We start from the raw sequence: 16,025 nt of genomic DNA, 5'->3' as shown, positions 1-16,025 counted from the left end.
CTTATTTAGTCCTCTTATATTCCAGGCCACAATAATCATGGAGGATTATGATTAATAGGATTGGTACTCTCAGATGCCCTTTGAGCTTTATCGTTACTAGAGATGGTCCTTGATGACTTTAATTTGATGGCCTTTCCAGTATTGTCAAGGGTGCAAATGAATTTTTTCTAGCTAGTTCTTCATAATTAATATCCTTATGGCTCTTTCTGCCAGCTGATCCTTGGGTAACCACTGCCTGTTTGCCTCTATTAGTTACTTGTATCTCTACTACTGTCTCCTGTTGTATAGGTTCCTCCTGAGGCAAAACCTATGTTCTGTTATTTTCTGTATCTGTTGCTTTTGGCTTCCATTCCATTCTTGTTCTCTTCTTCCTTCTTCTTTTATGCTGTTTTGGATCCTCAACCTACTGTGTTGCTTGTTGACACTCACAAGTACCATGCCAAAACTTGTTGCAATCCAATCAAAGTTTTGATTTCCATTCAAAATCCACTCTCTGCATCCAGCTACTTCCATATGGCTTTTCAATGAGTACTTCATCTGGTAGTGGTTGTGTGATATCCATTTCAATGAGTACTCTAGCATATGAAACTCTTTCACACTGTGCAGTAAGTTTATCAGTGCAAGTAGATTTGCCTAGCAGACTAGCAATCCTACCTAAGTTTTCCTCAGCCCAACACTGGATAGGCAGCTCTAGTAGGTTAACCCATATAGGAGCTATTCTCATAAATTCATTCTGAATTTGGAAATCTGGATCCCAATCCTTCAAGACCATAGGTCTATTGTTGAAGGTGTAAGGTCCATTTTGCAGAATTAAGTTTTTGTCCTCCATAGATTCAAATCGAAAAATAAAATATCCATCGTCATGAAGAAGTACCGTTGGTGTCGTCACTAAATTCCATACTCCATAGACAAATTTGAGCATCTCCTTGAACGACGGATTTCCCCCTAGCATATATCCAATCAAAGTTGTTTTTCATTGCTTACACTGTTGTTCTATCTCCTGTGGGTTCAGCTTAGCCATTTTCACTCCATCCTTGACTACCGAAGGATAGAACTTTAGTTGTATGCCTTGTGTTTGAACTATGTTGTCTTTGTCTACCTCTACCATGATTTGCTTTGTACTTTGAGACCCAGCTGAGTAGGTTAATTTCCGCACCGCTGTCAGCAATCCTGGTTCCATTACTTGCGATTCATCCTTCTCCGTTTCCGGTGGGGCTTGCATGACAGTAGGGGCACTCCCCATACCTGGCATCCAGTGTAACAATTGCATTGGGGCTACTTTCTGAGGAATACCACTTTCTGGTGTAATTAATCTATTCCTATTATCAATTGGAAGAGGTGATTATGTAGGGAGTGTAAGGTGATTACGGTGAGTCATCGTGGCCGTCGAGGTTAGCTACCTTGCTCAACGATCACCAGAGTTTCTCTCTGTACATTCTCATTATACTTTCTACTTAAGCCTCATCGACTAGTTCTTAATTACTACTTCCTCTGTTCACTTTAGTTGTCCACGTTTGATTTTGCACTCTTTTTAAGAATAAATAAATAAAGTACGTATTATAATTTTACCCATTGTGAGCACGTGATTTTTGTTTTCGCGACAATCACTCCAAAAGAAACAAAAATAATAGCAATTGGTCTTGTTGTACAATTTTTGGATTTTTACGTGGCATTTTTATTAGTTATTTGTGATCTTGTCCATTTTTATTTTATCAAACACAAAAATGTGTGTCGTGTGTAGTTGAACCATATTCCGGTTATTAAAAGAAAAAAATCACAAAATATGCATCTTTTGCCCTATTTGTTGCCTTGGTTTGATTTTACCTATTTTTAACATTTTAATATGTGTGTAATAATTGCTTTAAGTGTTAATTAATGAGGTTTAATTTTGTTTAATTGGGTTTTGTGTTTTAAAATCAGAAATGGAAGAAAAGGGTGCAATTTGGTTTAAAATAGATTTGGGCTGGTCCCCTATTTAAAATCTGAGGCCCAAAAAACCGGTCCAGCAGACCCATCTCCAGGTCTCCAAACGACGTAGTTTGACACCAAAACTACGTCGTTTCAGGGGGCAACCCATCTCAGCCGTTCAAGCCACCCTGATCTAACGGCCCTCATCATATCCCCCGTACCCACATACAAACCCGACCCGTTCTACCCGAACCAACCCTGGCCCTAATACTAAGCCAAACGACACCGTTCGTTTAAACCTTCAGATCCAGGCCGTTGATCTCGATTGATCTAACGGCCGAGATCAAGCCATCCACCCCATATATAAGCTTTCCTCTCGTACCCCGCCCCCTATCCAAACACCCCTCCTTCGTCCTCATCCCCCTCACCTAACCCAAGCCACCACGGAACCCTAGAGCCGCCCCCCTTTCCCCTCACCAAAAACCTGACGGCATGGACGCCGGTGACCACCACCTTAACACCATAGGACCGTCTCACCACCCTGAACATAGATCTGTTGTCCCTTTGTCTCGAATACCCTCCCACCTTCTCGAATCTTCATTTGAAGATTCGAGCTGGACCTCGACTTACACCAAACCCCCCGGATTCACGCTAGACAATCCCTTGACCTCCCTCGTGACCAAACCAAGCTTGGTTTGGTCCGAATCTACCCACAAATCCCGAAAACCCAAATCTGAAAAAATCGAACCCTAGAACACAAGAATTTGTGGAGTCTGTTGGATTAAAATGAAAGTTTGGGGTCTAGTAGATCCTAATCGAAGTATTCTCGTTCGAGAACACCTCGGTTAGGATTTGTCCGGCCTCAAATGGGTGAATCAAGCTCGAGCCTGGGTCATCTATGTTTAAGCTTTTCAGGTTTGTTCATTTGTTGTCTATTTTAGTTTTAGATTAGTCTATCAGCCTATTTATTTAGTTTGTTTATTTATGTTGGGATTCCTGTGGTCAGCTTGTGCCCCATATCTATCAAGACCTTTTATTTAGTCGTTTGTTTATTCTTTTTGTGTTGAATCTGTGTAGTAGTATACATATTGCGATTTAATTGATATCATCAAACCAATATTGCGTGTTGTTTTTCCCCTGTATCGTGCAAAAATTGTCAAGAACAGCCTAGGCCCTATTTATGTTTGTTTGATCGATTGCTTGTCCTGTGTCACAATTAGTACAGTCGAGTCGATATACGTCGCCGATTAGTTTAGCTTTGAATGATAATAATCTGATTCATATTATGGTTTTTGTGTGAAGTTCTGTCTAAATCCAACTGGGAACTAAGTGTAGCTGTTTGTGGATTTGAATCAGAAACATTTATAGTTTAGTTTGTGGTTTCAGTTCAGCTTGAGTTCTGAATTGATAGCATGTGCACTATAGTGCTTTAATAATTAGAGCAAATGGGATAGCATGGGCTGTCAGGCCATCTTCAGGCTGCACATACCCTGGTTTTAATTTAAATAAGATGATAAAGGGCTGGCAGGGGAATATCATGGGAAGGGTTTTACTTTAAATAGTTGAGTGGAAACTGGAAAGGGGGCAGGCCACATGGGAGGGATCTGAATAGGTTTTACAGACTGTAAAGAGCTGATGCTAGGCTATAAAAGAGGCAGAACTTCCATTAGTTTAGGGGATTCAAAAAAAAGAGATACAGACACATACACAGAGAGACACCACAAAGACAGGCATATACAGATATACACTGAGAGAGGATATATACAGGAGAGAGATAGAGAGCAAGAGATAGAAAACATACAGATAAAATCAGAAACTGTTCTTCCTATTGTTGTTTTGATTTCACTTGTCTCAACCTGTATAATCAACACTGATTCTTCCAAGTCCTAACTGTGGTTACTGGTTGTGTGTTGCATTAGTTTATTCCTGGATTTGGCCTGTCTGAGTTCTGATCCTACGCTACTGGTTATTGCTGTCATTTGCTACTTTTTTTCCATCGACCATAACTGCATTCTACACTGGAACTTGTTCTGCTGTTACTTGTTCGTCATTGCTGCTGTGTTGCTTTGTTGTTGTTGCTGCTGCTGATTTTCCAATCTTCTTCCTTTTTCCTTTGCATTTTCAGCATCCCAGGTACACATTTCGAGTCCCACATTGGTGTAACTGATGTAACGATGAAAAGCATGAATTGAAAGATCTGAAGGAATTATGATCATTCTGTTGTTTTACTTACAGTTTTTATAAATATTGTTAAAATTGTGTAAATTTTAGTTTGTAGTTCAATAGAGAATATTTTAGTAAGTTTGTACTTAATCGAAGCTTATGCTAATTTAAAATCGTGATATGTGATTCATTTAAGTGGTATACAGGATGTAACTATAATTCATAGAATATGCAACCATTTAGTATAATTGTTAATTCAAACTCGTTCTCCAGCATGTTCTGAATATGTAGGGTGGATGGCTTTCAAATCTCGCCAAATACAATACAGTTTTACATTCTCGAGTTTCAACTTTGTCAGGCAGTATGTAGGATCATGTTTGAATCCCATTAGTAACAATTTCTGGTAGTTAACTCCCTTAATCTAGTTTAAATAAGTCTAGTTAAATTCAACTCAAGAAATGTTTGGAGTAAGTGTAGCGTTTCATGAGCTTGTACGTAATTTTTATCAAATTAAAAGCATGTCCCACAAGGTATAGCATCCTTCATCACGTAAACAACTAATCAGATGATTAACAGGAATCCGGAGTTGGCCAAAGAATGCAATTGAATTAAGCACGTATCTTTTTTCTTCTATTTTTAGAGACAAACATAATAGAAATGTAGTCACTTTAGGATATCCCTTTTAAAAAACAATGAGACGAGTCTCGTCAAATAAAGATGCTCGTTGCGGGGCCCTCAATAATTGATTATAATAAATACTTAGAATTTGGGAGGGACTGTTTAGTGAATTTCACGGTCTTCCCCTCAAAGATAATAGCGCGTTTAGACTCTTTAGGCGCGACTTAATTAAACTACATTCTTAAACTCGGGTGCACATTGATGTGACTCAAATCCAAATCTCAACGAAGTCGAAGTGTGTTAACAGCTACGGGTGCATTGATTGTGACGTGGTTCGAGATGCATTTTCACGACGTTGCAATTGTATAAAAAATAAAATAATAGTAATAAAAGTGGTTTTAAATTCAATAAAAGCACATAAGTCACAACATGTATTAAAATCAGATATTTAGCCATTATAACAATTTAAGCGACCGTGCTAGAACCACTGGATTCGAGGGTGTCTAACACCTTCCCTCGGGTCAACAAAATTCCTTACTTAGAATTTCTGATTCGCAGACTTCATTTGGAAAAGTCGAAAATTTCCTCGATTTGGGATTCAAGATAAACCGGTGACTTGGGACACCAAAAACCAAACCTTTCCCAAGTGGCGACTCTGAATTAAATAAATAATCTCATTTCGAATATTGTCACTTAAATTGGAAAAACTCCCCTCGCGCATTAAACCCTTCGGGGCTGGGCGCGCAAAAAGGAGGTGTGACAGCTCTGGCGACTCTGCTGGGGAATTACTAACCCAGAACCACTGGTTCAGGGTTCAAGAATTCGAGCTTAGAATAATTGTTATATTTTTATTATCTGATATTTATTACATGTTTTGACATAACGTGCTAAATGTTATCTTTTACCGCTTTGATATTATCTGAACTGTATATAAACTGTGCCGAAACCCTTCTCTCTTCACCTCCGGGGATGTGCTTACTGGTTGAGACTCCCTATTCTGTTAGTGTCAACACCTGAAATAAGAAAGAGGACGGATAAGTTACGAAGCCGGATGGCCTTTTGGTTCCCGGTAAGTTGCCCCCTCCTCGACTCGAGTCGTCCGCTCGGGTACACAGTCTAGAACATATACCCAGGTTATAAACCTAGTATAACGAAACCTCATGCTGGATCCCTAGTAGGAACGCTTATCTGCATCATGTTTGCATTTGACATAGGGGATTCAACACAGGGGTTGGGTCCGTCTAGGACAGGCAACCTGAAATGAAAAGACCGTCCTGCTGCATCCCGTTTGTTTTGCGCATCTATTTGCTTCGGATCTGCATGCTGACCGGTTTCCAAAAATTTTCAAGAAAAAAAAGAATAACAGGGTAGGGAGATAATTACTTATTTTTGGAAAAAACCAATGTCCAAGTAATGTCAAAACCTCGCTGGAATTTTCTTTAAAAAAAAGAAAAATGAAAACAAAGTTTGTCTTTTAGTTTGATTTATTCCTTTTAATCACTTTCAAAATCCAAAATATATATAAAAAAAAGGAAAAATTCAAAAAAAATTATGGTTTCATTTGTAGTATCTCTTTAAAAGATTTTCGAAATTTCAAACAAAAATGAAAAAAAAGAAGTTTAAATGTATAAATATTTCCTTAGTCTCTTTTCAAAAAAAAATATATATATATATAAAATAAAATAAAATATATATATAATTCCAGAAAAATAGTTATTCCTCTTTTTCTTTAAAAAGATTTTATTTGTTTCCCCTATTTCTGATCCGACCGAATTACGCCGGTTTGATTCTCGCAGGGTGTGAGATACGTATGCAACTCTCATCGGGTTCAACCTCCCATTTTTTTAAAATGACAAAATGTTGCCACTTTTATAAAGAGTCGGGTGATGCCGTTTTTTGTAAAAACAGCCGAATGTTCCCAAACGGGACGCCGGAAGGCTGACATTGCACAAACGGCCATCTTTGGTCATCATTTTTGATCGGTTGATCCTCGCAGCCTTAAAGTCTTCATTCTCGAAGTGCTAAAAGGCCGCATTTGAAAATCAAGTTCGTCGCTTTGGAAAAAAAAATAATAAAAAAATAATAATAATAATAAAAAATCTTGAAAAAAATCTAGTTAGTTTTATTTTGAGTCTAATAAAAGTCTTTTCATTAGCATAATCACCCTAATAAATGTGCAGGATGAGCACGATACAAAACGAACCCTTTTCAATAATGACCAAGATCCCTTTTGAGTTGCGATTATGGTGGAACGACTTAGGCAAGGAGGGGCAAGACAAAGTAAGGAAATATCTGAAAGATCTCCCGGATTTACTAGACATTCAGCCTCGGGGTGATATTATCAGATCATTGGTCACTTGCTGGGATTCAGCGCACAATGTATTTCATTTCTCAGACTTTGAGCTCACCCCGACGTTGGAGGAAATAGCGGGATACATTGGAGGTGATGAAGCTCCGTTAAGGTTCAAATACTTGATTGCACCTAGAGCCATCACGGTACACCGGTTTCTGGATTTCTTAAAAATACCCCGAACATTTCACCATCCAGATCTTGCCAAAGGTTTCTGCAGTCTCCACCTCATATATGCTAGATACGGCCACGTGGGCGGGTTCAATAAGCCGGATTTCAAACTATGTAGTAGAGGCAACCGACAAAAGTGGGACGAACACAGGCTGGTAGCTTTTATGACAGCCTTTTTGGGTCTTATAGTGTTCCCAAGGAAAGACGGAAACATCGATCTAAAAGTAACTGGGTTCGTCAGTACTTTGCTCACCCAAGATAAAAGTACTCTGGCGCCTATGATTATGGCTGACATTTTCCGGGCTCTTACTGCTTGCCGAACCAGAGCCGACTTTTTCGAAGGATGTAACCTATTGTTGCAAATGTGGATGACCGATCATTTATGCCACCGCTCCCCGCTTTTGGGTTACGGTTCGCCCGAAAAAACTTGTATTGGAGAATTCTACACAAGAATCAAAGGGTTCAGTCTACCCGAGGGAGTCACAGCGTGGACCTCATTTTTTTGAACTCTCACTGCCAACCAAATCCAGTGGACGCTCGGATGGTTGCCCGTTGAGGAGATCATATACATGCCGGCAACCAGGCCCCACTTTCTGTTAATGGGACTTAAAAGCATCCAACCGTATGCACCATATCGAGTTTTGAGGCAACTTGGGAGGTATCAAGTAGTACTAAAAGATGAAGATCTGAGTACCCAAGTAATTGAAATCAGCCCGGACGGTCATTTCCCCGAAGAGGAAATTCGCCAAATCTGGAGTGAGTGCCAACATCTGACAGCAAACACTTGTGTGATGGATGCATCAAAAGGGGAAGTTGCCCCAGGGTATCACGCTTGGTTCAGAGGTGACCTATCCTACGAGAGACCAGCTAAGAGACCTCATCTCAAAGATTTCGTTGAGTCATCCCAAGGGCAATGGAACTGGTTAGCAAAAGAAAAGGGGTATCGGGCAGAGATCGGTGATTTGAAGCTACAAATTGACAGTTTGAAATTCAATAACAGCATACAAATCATTGCGGATCGAAGCAAAAAGAATAGATTGATCCAAGAGAATGAAGAACTTAAGGCCCAAATCCAGAAATTGAGATTAGCCCTTGATGAACAACCCAGAAGTCGATCAGACGAGCAGTTGATAAAAGGTTTGAAAAGAGAAGTCAGGGAATGGCGAGATGGTTTAGAAGAGTCTGAAAATGTCATGGCAGAGCTCAAAGCACAGTGGGGTACAAGAACAGATAAACATCGCCGATACTTGAACCAATTGAAACACGACCACGAGAAAACTGTTGCTAAAATGAAGAGAGAGATGGCTACACTTGAGGTCAAAGCAGCTAAACGGGCTGAGGATTTCCAATTTGAGAGCAGATACTGTTACGACCTGTTGGCCCAAATGAAGACAGAAGTACGGCAACTGAAGAATCAGCATATACAAGACTCTCAGGTTTTAAAAACGTGCAGTGATCAGATAAAACGCCTGCTCATAGAAAAGAAACAAACCAGAGATAGGGTCAGGACCATCGCCCACGCCATCATCAGACGATGTCTACGGTGTGAGAACATGACCAGCATTACCGTTCTCTCGGCAGTGATGAGTTATGTCAAGCAGACCATGCATGAGTTGGAGCAACTTGAAAGGGATCTCACACCTAGGACCGCGGCGAGGCCGAACGATGCCCCGCGGGCACCAATGTTCAAAACCATAATGTATTCATAGGTCGAGTCTGTATCGTAACATCTTCTGTCTATCTTTTCGCATCAGGGTGTTTTAGTCTGTTCGAGTCTATGTTTATTTTTCAGGTTTGCTCTTCCTTTTTTCAAAAATGTTGGTTGTAATAGATCGTTTCAGTAATAAAAGGTGTGTTTCTTCTTACACTCATTTGTTTTTGAACTACGTAATAATCTGATTCACGTGGCATCGTAATACGTAGGCAATCCTCGTCGGATCCGGTCGCATTTTAACCACAAAAATTGAAAACAGTAACAAAAGGAGAAAGAAAGAAAAAAAAACATAAAAAAAATAATAAAAAAAGAGAGAAAAAAAAGGGGAATCCTAAAAAGGAAGCTGGAATGACGCATGCTTTCGTCGCAAACATGTAGGAATCCACTTAACTGTACAGGTGCATCATGCCCCAACGTGAGATTGCCTATCTGTTATTTGTTTCGAATTAACCGTTCGTTTGTCGTTGTGTTCCTTCAGGTTTTTGGAAAAGGCGGTTGGTTTGGTGAAAGTCTGGCCTCGCACTCATACTTCACGAGGTCGAAAGGGAGTGTTCAATTACCTGTTATTAAGTCAGGAGGCGGTGTTCACACTTATTTCACAAGGTCAAAAGGAAGCATAGAAATGTCTTCAGAAATTCCTTTGCCGACAGTTCCTGTTTCCGAAGAGAGTTCGATCTCGGTCGTCCTCACGCCCGAGTCCACAACTGCGGAGGAAAATAGAATCCTACGGCTCTGCATGTTGGAAATGCTGGATGACTGGAATAACGGAAAAGAGCCACCAAGCGTCGTCCCAAGATTCCCTGAGTTATTCTCCAGGACAAGCGGGACTTCTAATGTCCCCAAAAGCTATCCTGCCACCCCATTCGGGTACCCAGCCATTTCGGCCTTCTCTGCTGGATCGCCCTCTGATTCTTATCCCCGAGTGTCAACAATGGATGTAAACACAAACATCTTTACTGCACCACCCTGCCCGATCACGGAACAACTTGCTGCATACAAGCCGAATTTTGACTCGTCCTCGTTTACATTCCAAGCACCATCTTTATCAATGGAACCAACTAGGTTCGCCACCAGCACTCATCCTCCACAGCCTCAGTGCGAGCTTGCACCTGGGCAGGATCAGAACCCCAGAATTGCTGAACAAAATGAGATGGCCAAAAGGATGAGAAGCCTTGAACAGAGTTTGAAGAACATGCAGGGTTTGAGCGGACAGAAAAGCGTCTCCTACACCGATCTATGCATGTTCCCTTACGTGCACCTACTAGTGGGTTTCAAGACCCCAAAGTTTGAGAAGTACGACAGACACGGTGACCCCATTGCTCATCTCAAGAAATATTGCAACCAATTGCGGGGAGCCGGCGGAAAAGAGGAATTACTAATGGCATATTTTGGGGAAAGTCTGGTAGGGATAGCCTCAGAATGGTATATGGAACAGGAAATGTCCCGATGGCATATATGGGATGATCTCGCCAGAGATTTTGTGAGACAGTTCCAGTATAACATCGACATTGCACCAGACCGAAATTCTCTGTCGAACTTGAAGAAGAAACCTTCAGAAAGCTTCAGAGAATATGCTATTAAGTGGCGCGAGCAGGCGTCGAGGGTGAAGCCTCCCATGGATGAGATGGAAATGGTCACAACTTTTCTCCAGGCTCAAGAGTCCGACTATTTCCAAAACATGATGTCAGCCATGGGAAAGCCTTTCGCAGAAGCGATTAAGATTGGAGAGATGGTGGAGAACGGTCTGAAAACGGGTAGAATTTTGAGTCAGGCAGCCATAAGGGCAACCTCCCAAGCCGTCCAAAGCGGGTCCGGAGGAATGGCAAGAGGGAAGAAAAAGGAAGAAACGGCCATGGCAGCAGCAGAAGCAAGGGAATATCGTAATCCCAGGCCCCGTTTTCCAGAAAGGACCCCACAACACTACTACCCCCACCAAAATGTGGCATATGCTCCTCAACCCTACATGGTCATGAACACCCAGCCTTATGTCCATCCGCCACAACAAGCCAACCGAGGCCAAGCTCCACCTCCCAGAAATCAGCCTCCATACCGCAACCACTATAACCCACAGCCTCCTTAAAATAACTTCCGCCCTCAGGAACCACCTAGAAGGCGGACTTTCACGCCCATCGGTGAGCCATACTCTACTTTGTTCCCGAAGCTAGTCCAGTTGGGTTTCCTGCAGCCGGTCCCTCAGACAAGGCACAATCCGGCATCACCTTCTTACAAAACCGGGTTTTTTTATGCGCCTATCATTCAGGAGCGGAAGGGCTCGATACAAATGACTGCTGGGCTTTGAGAAGGGTAGTCGAGAATTTAATAGAGCAAGGGAAAATAGTTCTAAGGGACGAGGAGGTCCCAAATGTGACTAACAATCCATTACCTGCTCACAACAACGGGCCGTTGATCGGAATGATTTGCGAAGACAAAGAATTTGACCCTGCTTTGAAAGCTATAATTGCCATCGTCGACGCAGGGAAAAAGCCTGAAACAGCCCAGAAACCAAAAAAAGGGGAAAAGGTCAGTACTGTAAAGTGCGAGCCCGAAAAGAAGGTGGAGAAGAAGACGGTGCCTGTGAAGAATGGAGTTCTTTTCATCCCACGAGGTCGAGCAGAGAAGCCGCAGAGCTTCGAGGTCAAAAGGGCAAAACCTATGTACGTACCAAAAGGGGCCTATGTGGTCCGGGGGACGATTCAACCACCTCGGCTGAACGAGCCAGTGGTTATCGAACGCGTGCCACAAAAGCCGATGACAAACCCGTCCACAGTACCGTGGAACTATCAGAGGACGTTGGTAACGTACAAAGGTAAAGAAGTCACGTGAGAACTTCGGGAAAATACTTTCATGGGAAGGTATTCGAACACCCAAGAGCTAAGCAACGCCACACGGAGACGCTTCCCACCAAAGAAGCCTGTAAGCATTGAAGAAGCGGAAGTTTTCTTCCAACAAATGAAAATGCCAGACTACGAAGTGGTAGACCAACTATGCAAATGCCCCGAACAAGTGTCCATGCTATCACTGCTGATGAGGTCGGCCGAGCATCAAAAGATCTTACTCAAGACCCTGAACGAAGCATACGTACCAGTTGAAACCTCAGTTGAACAACTGAAACGGATGACGGAGAGGTTCTTCGCCATTAACCAGGTCTCTTTCAGCAAGAACGACTTACCCCCAGAGGGAGCGGCTCATAACAAAGCCTTGCATCTGACGGTTAAATGCGAAGACTACTATGTCAAGCGGGTAATGTTGGATGGAGGTTCAGGCGTTGACATTTGCCCACTCTCCACACTGCAGAGAATGGAAATTGGGACCAAAAGAATCCGCCCCAATAATGTCTGCGTAAGGGCTTTCGACGGCATCAAGAGAGACACCCTTGGGGAGATAGACCTGGTATTGACTATAGGACCAGCCGAGTTCGAAGTAACATTCCAGGTGCTCGACATGGACACGTCCTACAATTTTCTTCTCGGCAGACCTTGGATTCATGCGGCGGGAGTTGTGCCTTCCACTCTTTACCAAATGGTGAAGTTCGAGTACGAAGACCGGGAAATTGTGGTCCACAGAGAAGACGAGCAGTCTATTTATCTGGACCCATCCATCCCATATCTTGAACCAAGGGAAGGGAGCGAGCACACGGTCTATCAGGCTTTCGAAGTTGTGTTGGCAGAGCAGCATGAAGAGGGAAGACCTTGCCCCCAACCTTTCTTGTCCAACGCCTCGATCATGGTAGCCAAAGAGATGATCCGACATGGGTTCAGGCCAGGGAAAGGGCTTGGACGAACCCTGCAAGGAATAACAGAACCCATCACCTTGCCGACCACCAAGAAACTTTTTGGATTAGGTTTCCAACCCACTCCAGAAGATGAAGAGTGGGCAAAGAAAAGGAAAAATGAGGGTTGGAAATTACCTCGGCCATTGCCGGATTTATATGAAACTTTCATCAGGCCAAAGTACACTGAAGAAGAAGACGATGAGGTCTTCACGGCTGAAGAAATCGAGGAGATATGTGGGGCAATGAGAGAAATGCTCTACGAGGCTCACATGGTTCAACCAGGAGAAGGCACAAGCACCGCTGAGATGCTATATGTGGGTCCAAACGCCAAACTTCGAATCTGGGAGGCCACGCCATTTCCGACTAGACGGAAGTCCGGGTAGACCTGTCCTGCCACCTTTCCTGAGTCACAAGTTATCTCCAAGATATAACTTGGATGTCTTCTTCCCTTCAATTGTTGTTTTGAATTCCTGAGTTGTAAACATTGTCGTCTTCCAAATTCCAAGAAAAATAAAAATAAAAAAATCATCATTGCTTTCTCATTTTCCCTTTGTTCTGATTTTTGTTATTTTTTCCTTTATCTTTTCTTTCAGTTGTAATAATGCGGCTTTAAATATGACATGCTTGCGGACTTCACGCCCAGATCACAACGAGCTATTTAATTGTGAAATAATGAACCCAGAACCAGAATATGATGAAGAAGAGGCTTTTAGGGAAATAAACCGAGAGTTGGAACATTTTGAGAATAAACCTAAGCCAAATCTGAATGACACCGAACCGGTTAATTTAGGAACTCCTGAAGAAATCCGGGAGACCAAAATAAGCATTCACACGGACAAGAAAACGCGAGAGGCGATAATTCAACTTCTTTTTGAATTTAAAGACGTGTTTGCTTGGTCATATGATGACATGCCGGGTCTAGGTGTTGATCTAGTGGTTCATAAATTGCCGATTCATCCTGATTGTCCTCCAGTTCAACAAAAGCAACGAAAGTTCAAAACTGAGGTCAGTGACAAGATTAAAGAGGAGATCACCAAACAACTGAAAACGGGAGTGATTCGGGTAGTCCAGTATACAACATGGTTGGCAAATGTGGTTCCAGTACCGAAAAAGGACGGGAAAACTCGGGTATGTGTAGATTACCGAGATTTGAATAGAGCAAGTCCCAAAGATAATTTCCCACTGCCCAACATCCACATCCTCGTTGATAATTGCGCCAAACATGATATCCAGTCTTTCGTAGATTGTTATGCTGGGTATCATCAGGTATTGATGGATGAAGAAGACGCCGAGAAGGCTGCCTTCACCACGCCTTGGGGCACTTACTATTATCGGGTTATGCCATTTGGTCTGAAGAATGCTGGGGCTACTTACATGAGGGCCATGACTGCCATTTTTCATAACATGATGCACCAAGAAATAGAGGTGTGCATGGACGACGTGATAGTCAAGTCCAGGACGCAGGAAAATCACATCCAAGACTTGAAGAAGTTCTTCGAGAGACTAAGGAAGTACGACTTGAAGCTGAACCCAGCCAAATGTGCTTTCGGAGTCCCATCAGGCAAGCTTTTGGGCTTCATAGTAAGCAGGAGAGGTATCGAACTAGATCCAACAAAGATAAAATCTATCAGAGATCTACCTCCCCCAAGAACAAAGAAAGACGTGATGAGTTTGTTGGGCAGGTTAAACTACATCAGTCGATTCATTGCCCAGCTGACGAGCACGTGTGAGCCCATATTCAAGCTATTGAGGAAAGACGCGGCGATCAAATGGACGGCTGAATGTCAAGAAGCTTTTGACAAAATTAAAGAATATCTTTCAAATCCCCAAGCCCACACTACTTTCCTTATAAGCAGGCTGGATCCTTTGAAGTATATATTTCAGAAACCGATGCCTACTGGAAGACTGGCCAAGTGGAAAATCTTGCTTACTGAATTCGACATAGTCTATGTCACTCGCACGACAATGAAAGCCCAGGCGCTAGCAGATCATTTGGCCGAAAATCCAGTCGATGAGGAATACCAGCCATTGAGTACCTATTTTCTAGATGAAGAAATAAACACCGTAGAAGTGGTCTCGGAGAACGCTCATGTTTGGAAGATGTTCTTTGATGGAGCCATAAACGCCAAAGGTGTAGGAATCGGGGCAATTTTGATTTCTCCTTCTGGTCAGCATTATCCCGCCACAGCTAGACTGCGTTTCTTTTGCACAAACAATACAGCTGAGTATGAAGCCTGCATCGTGGTCATGCATATGGCGATCGATCAGGATGTCAAAGACTTACTGATTATGGGAGATTCTGACCTGATTATCCGGGAAGCCCAAGGTGAATGGGAAACTCAGGATGTCAAGCTTATCCCTTACCGACAGCACGTGGAGGACCTCGGCAAGCGTTTTAAATCAATAGAGTTCAGGTATATCCCGCGGTGTCACAATGAACTAGCGGATGCACTTGCTACTTTGGCTTCAATGCTACCTTACCCAGGCAACGCCCACGTCGATCCCTTGGAAATCCAAATCAGGGAAAGACACGGCTACTGCAACGCAATCGAGACAGGATCGAATACGCAGCCATGGTACCATGATATCAAGAGGTTCTTGAAGACACAAGAATACCCCGAGCATGCTACCGGAGATCAAAAGAGAACCATCAGGCGGCATGCAAGTGGTTTCTTTTTGAGCGGTGAGTTGTTGTATAAGAGGACTCCGGACCTCAATCTACTAAGATGTGTTGACACCGAGGAGGCAAGAAGGATCATGCACGAAGTACACGCAGGAGTGTGCGGACCTCACATGAACGGGTATGTTTTAGCAAAGAAAATCCTTCGAGAAGGTTATTACTGGATGACCATGGAAAAGGACTGCTTTGGTTTCGTTCGGAAGTGTCATCAGTGTCAGGTACACGGTGATTTGATTCATGCACCTCCCACGGAATTGCATCCCATGTCTACACCTTGGCCATTTGTTGCCTGGGGCATGGACGTCATTGGTCCGATCGAGCCGAAGGCCTCAAATGGACACAGATTTATACTGGTTGTCGTCGACTACTTCACAAAATGGGTAGAGGCAGTCACTCTCAAGTCGGTCACTAAAAAGGCTGTAGTGGATTTTGTACACTCAAATCTTATCTGCCGTTTCGGCATTCCTGCAACTATCATCACAGATAACGCAGCGAACTTGAATAGTCACTTGATGGGAGATGTATGCGAGCAGTTCAAAATAACGCATAGGAATTCCACTCCTTACCAGCCCAAGGCCAATGGCGCTGTAGAAGCAGCAAACAAGAACATCAAGAAGATTTTGAGGAAGACGATTCGGAGTTCCCGACA

At 42.8% G+C, this 16,025-nt stretch overlaps 1 protein-coding gene across 1 annotated transcript; it reads right to left on the bottom strand.

The window, feature by feature from the left end:
• Positions 1-460: 460 nt before the first annotated feature.
• Positions 461-952, bottom strand: LOC104225988 (uncharacterized). The gene has a single exon (XM_009777871.2). It carries the CDS (start codon positions 950-952, stop codon positions 461-463), a length of 492 nt encoding a protein of 163 aa, XP_009776173.2.
• Positions 953-16,025: the final 15,073 nt, after the last annotated feature.

The sequence above is a fragment of the Nicotiana sylvestris genome, chromosome 3 (genome assembly GCF_000393655.2).
Source record: "Nicotiana sylvestris chromosome 3, ASM39365v2, whole genome shotgun sequence".
NCBI lineage: Eukaryota > Viridiplantae > Streptophyta > Magnoliopsida > Solanales > Solanaceae > Nicotiana > Nicotiana sylvestris.
The sequence above is the reverse complement of the archived record's forward strand: the minus strand, read 5'-3'. Positions and strand labels throughout refer to the sequence as shown.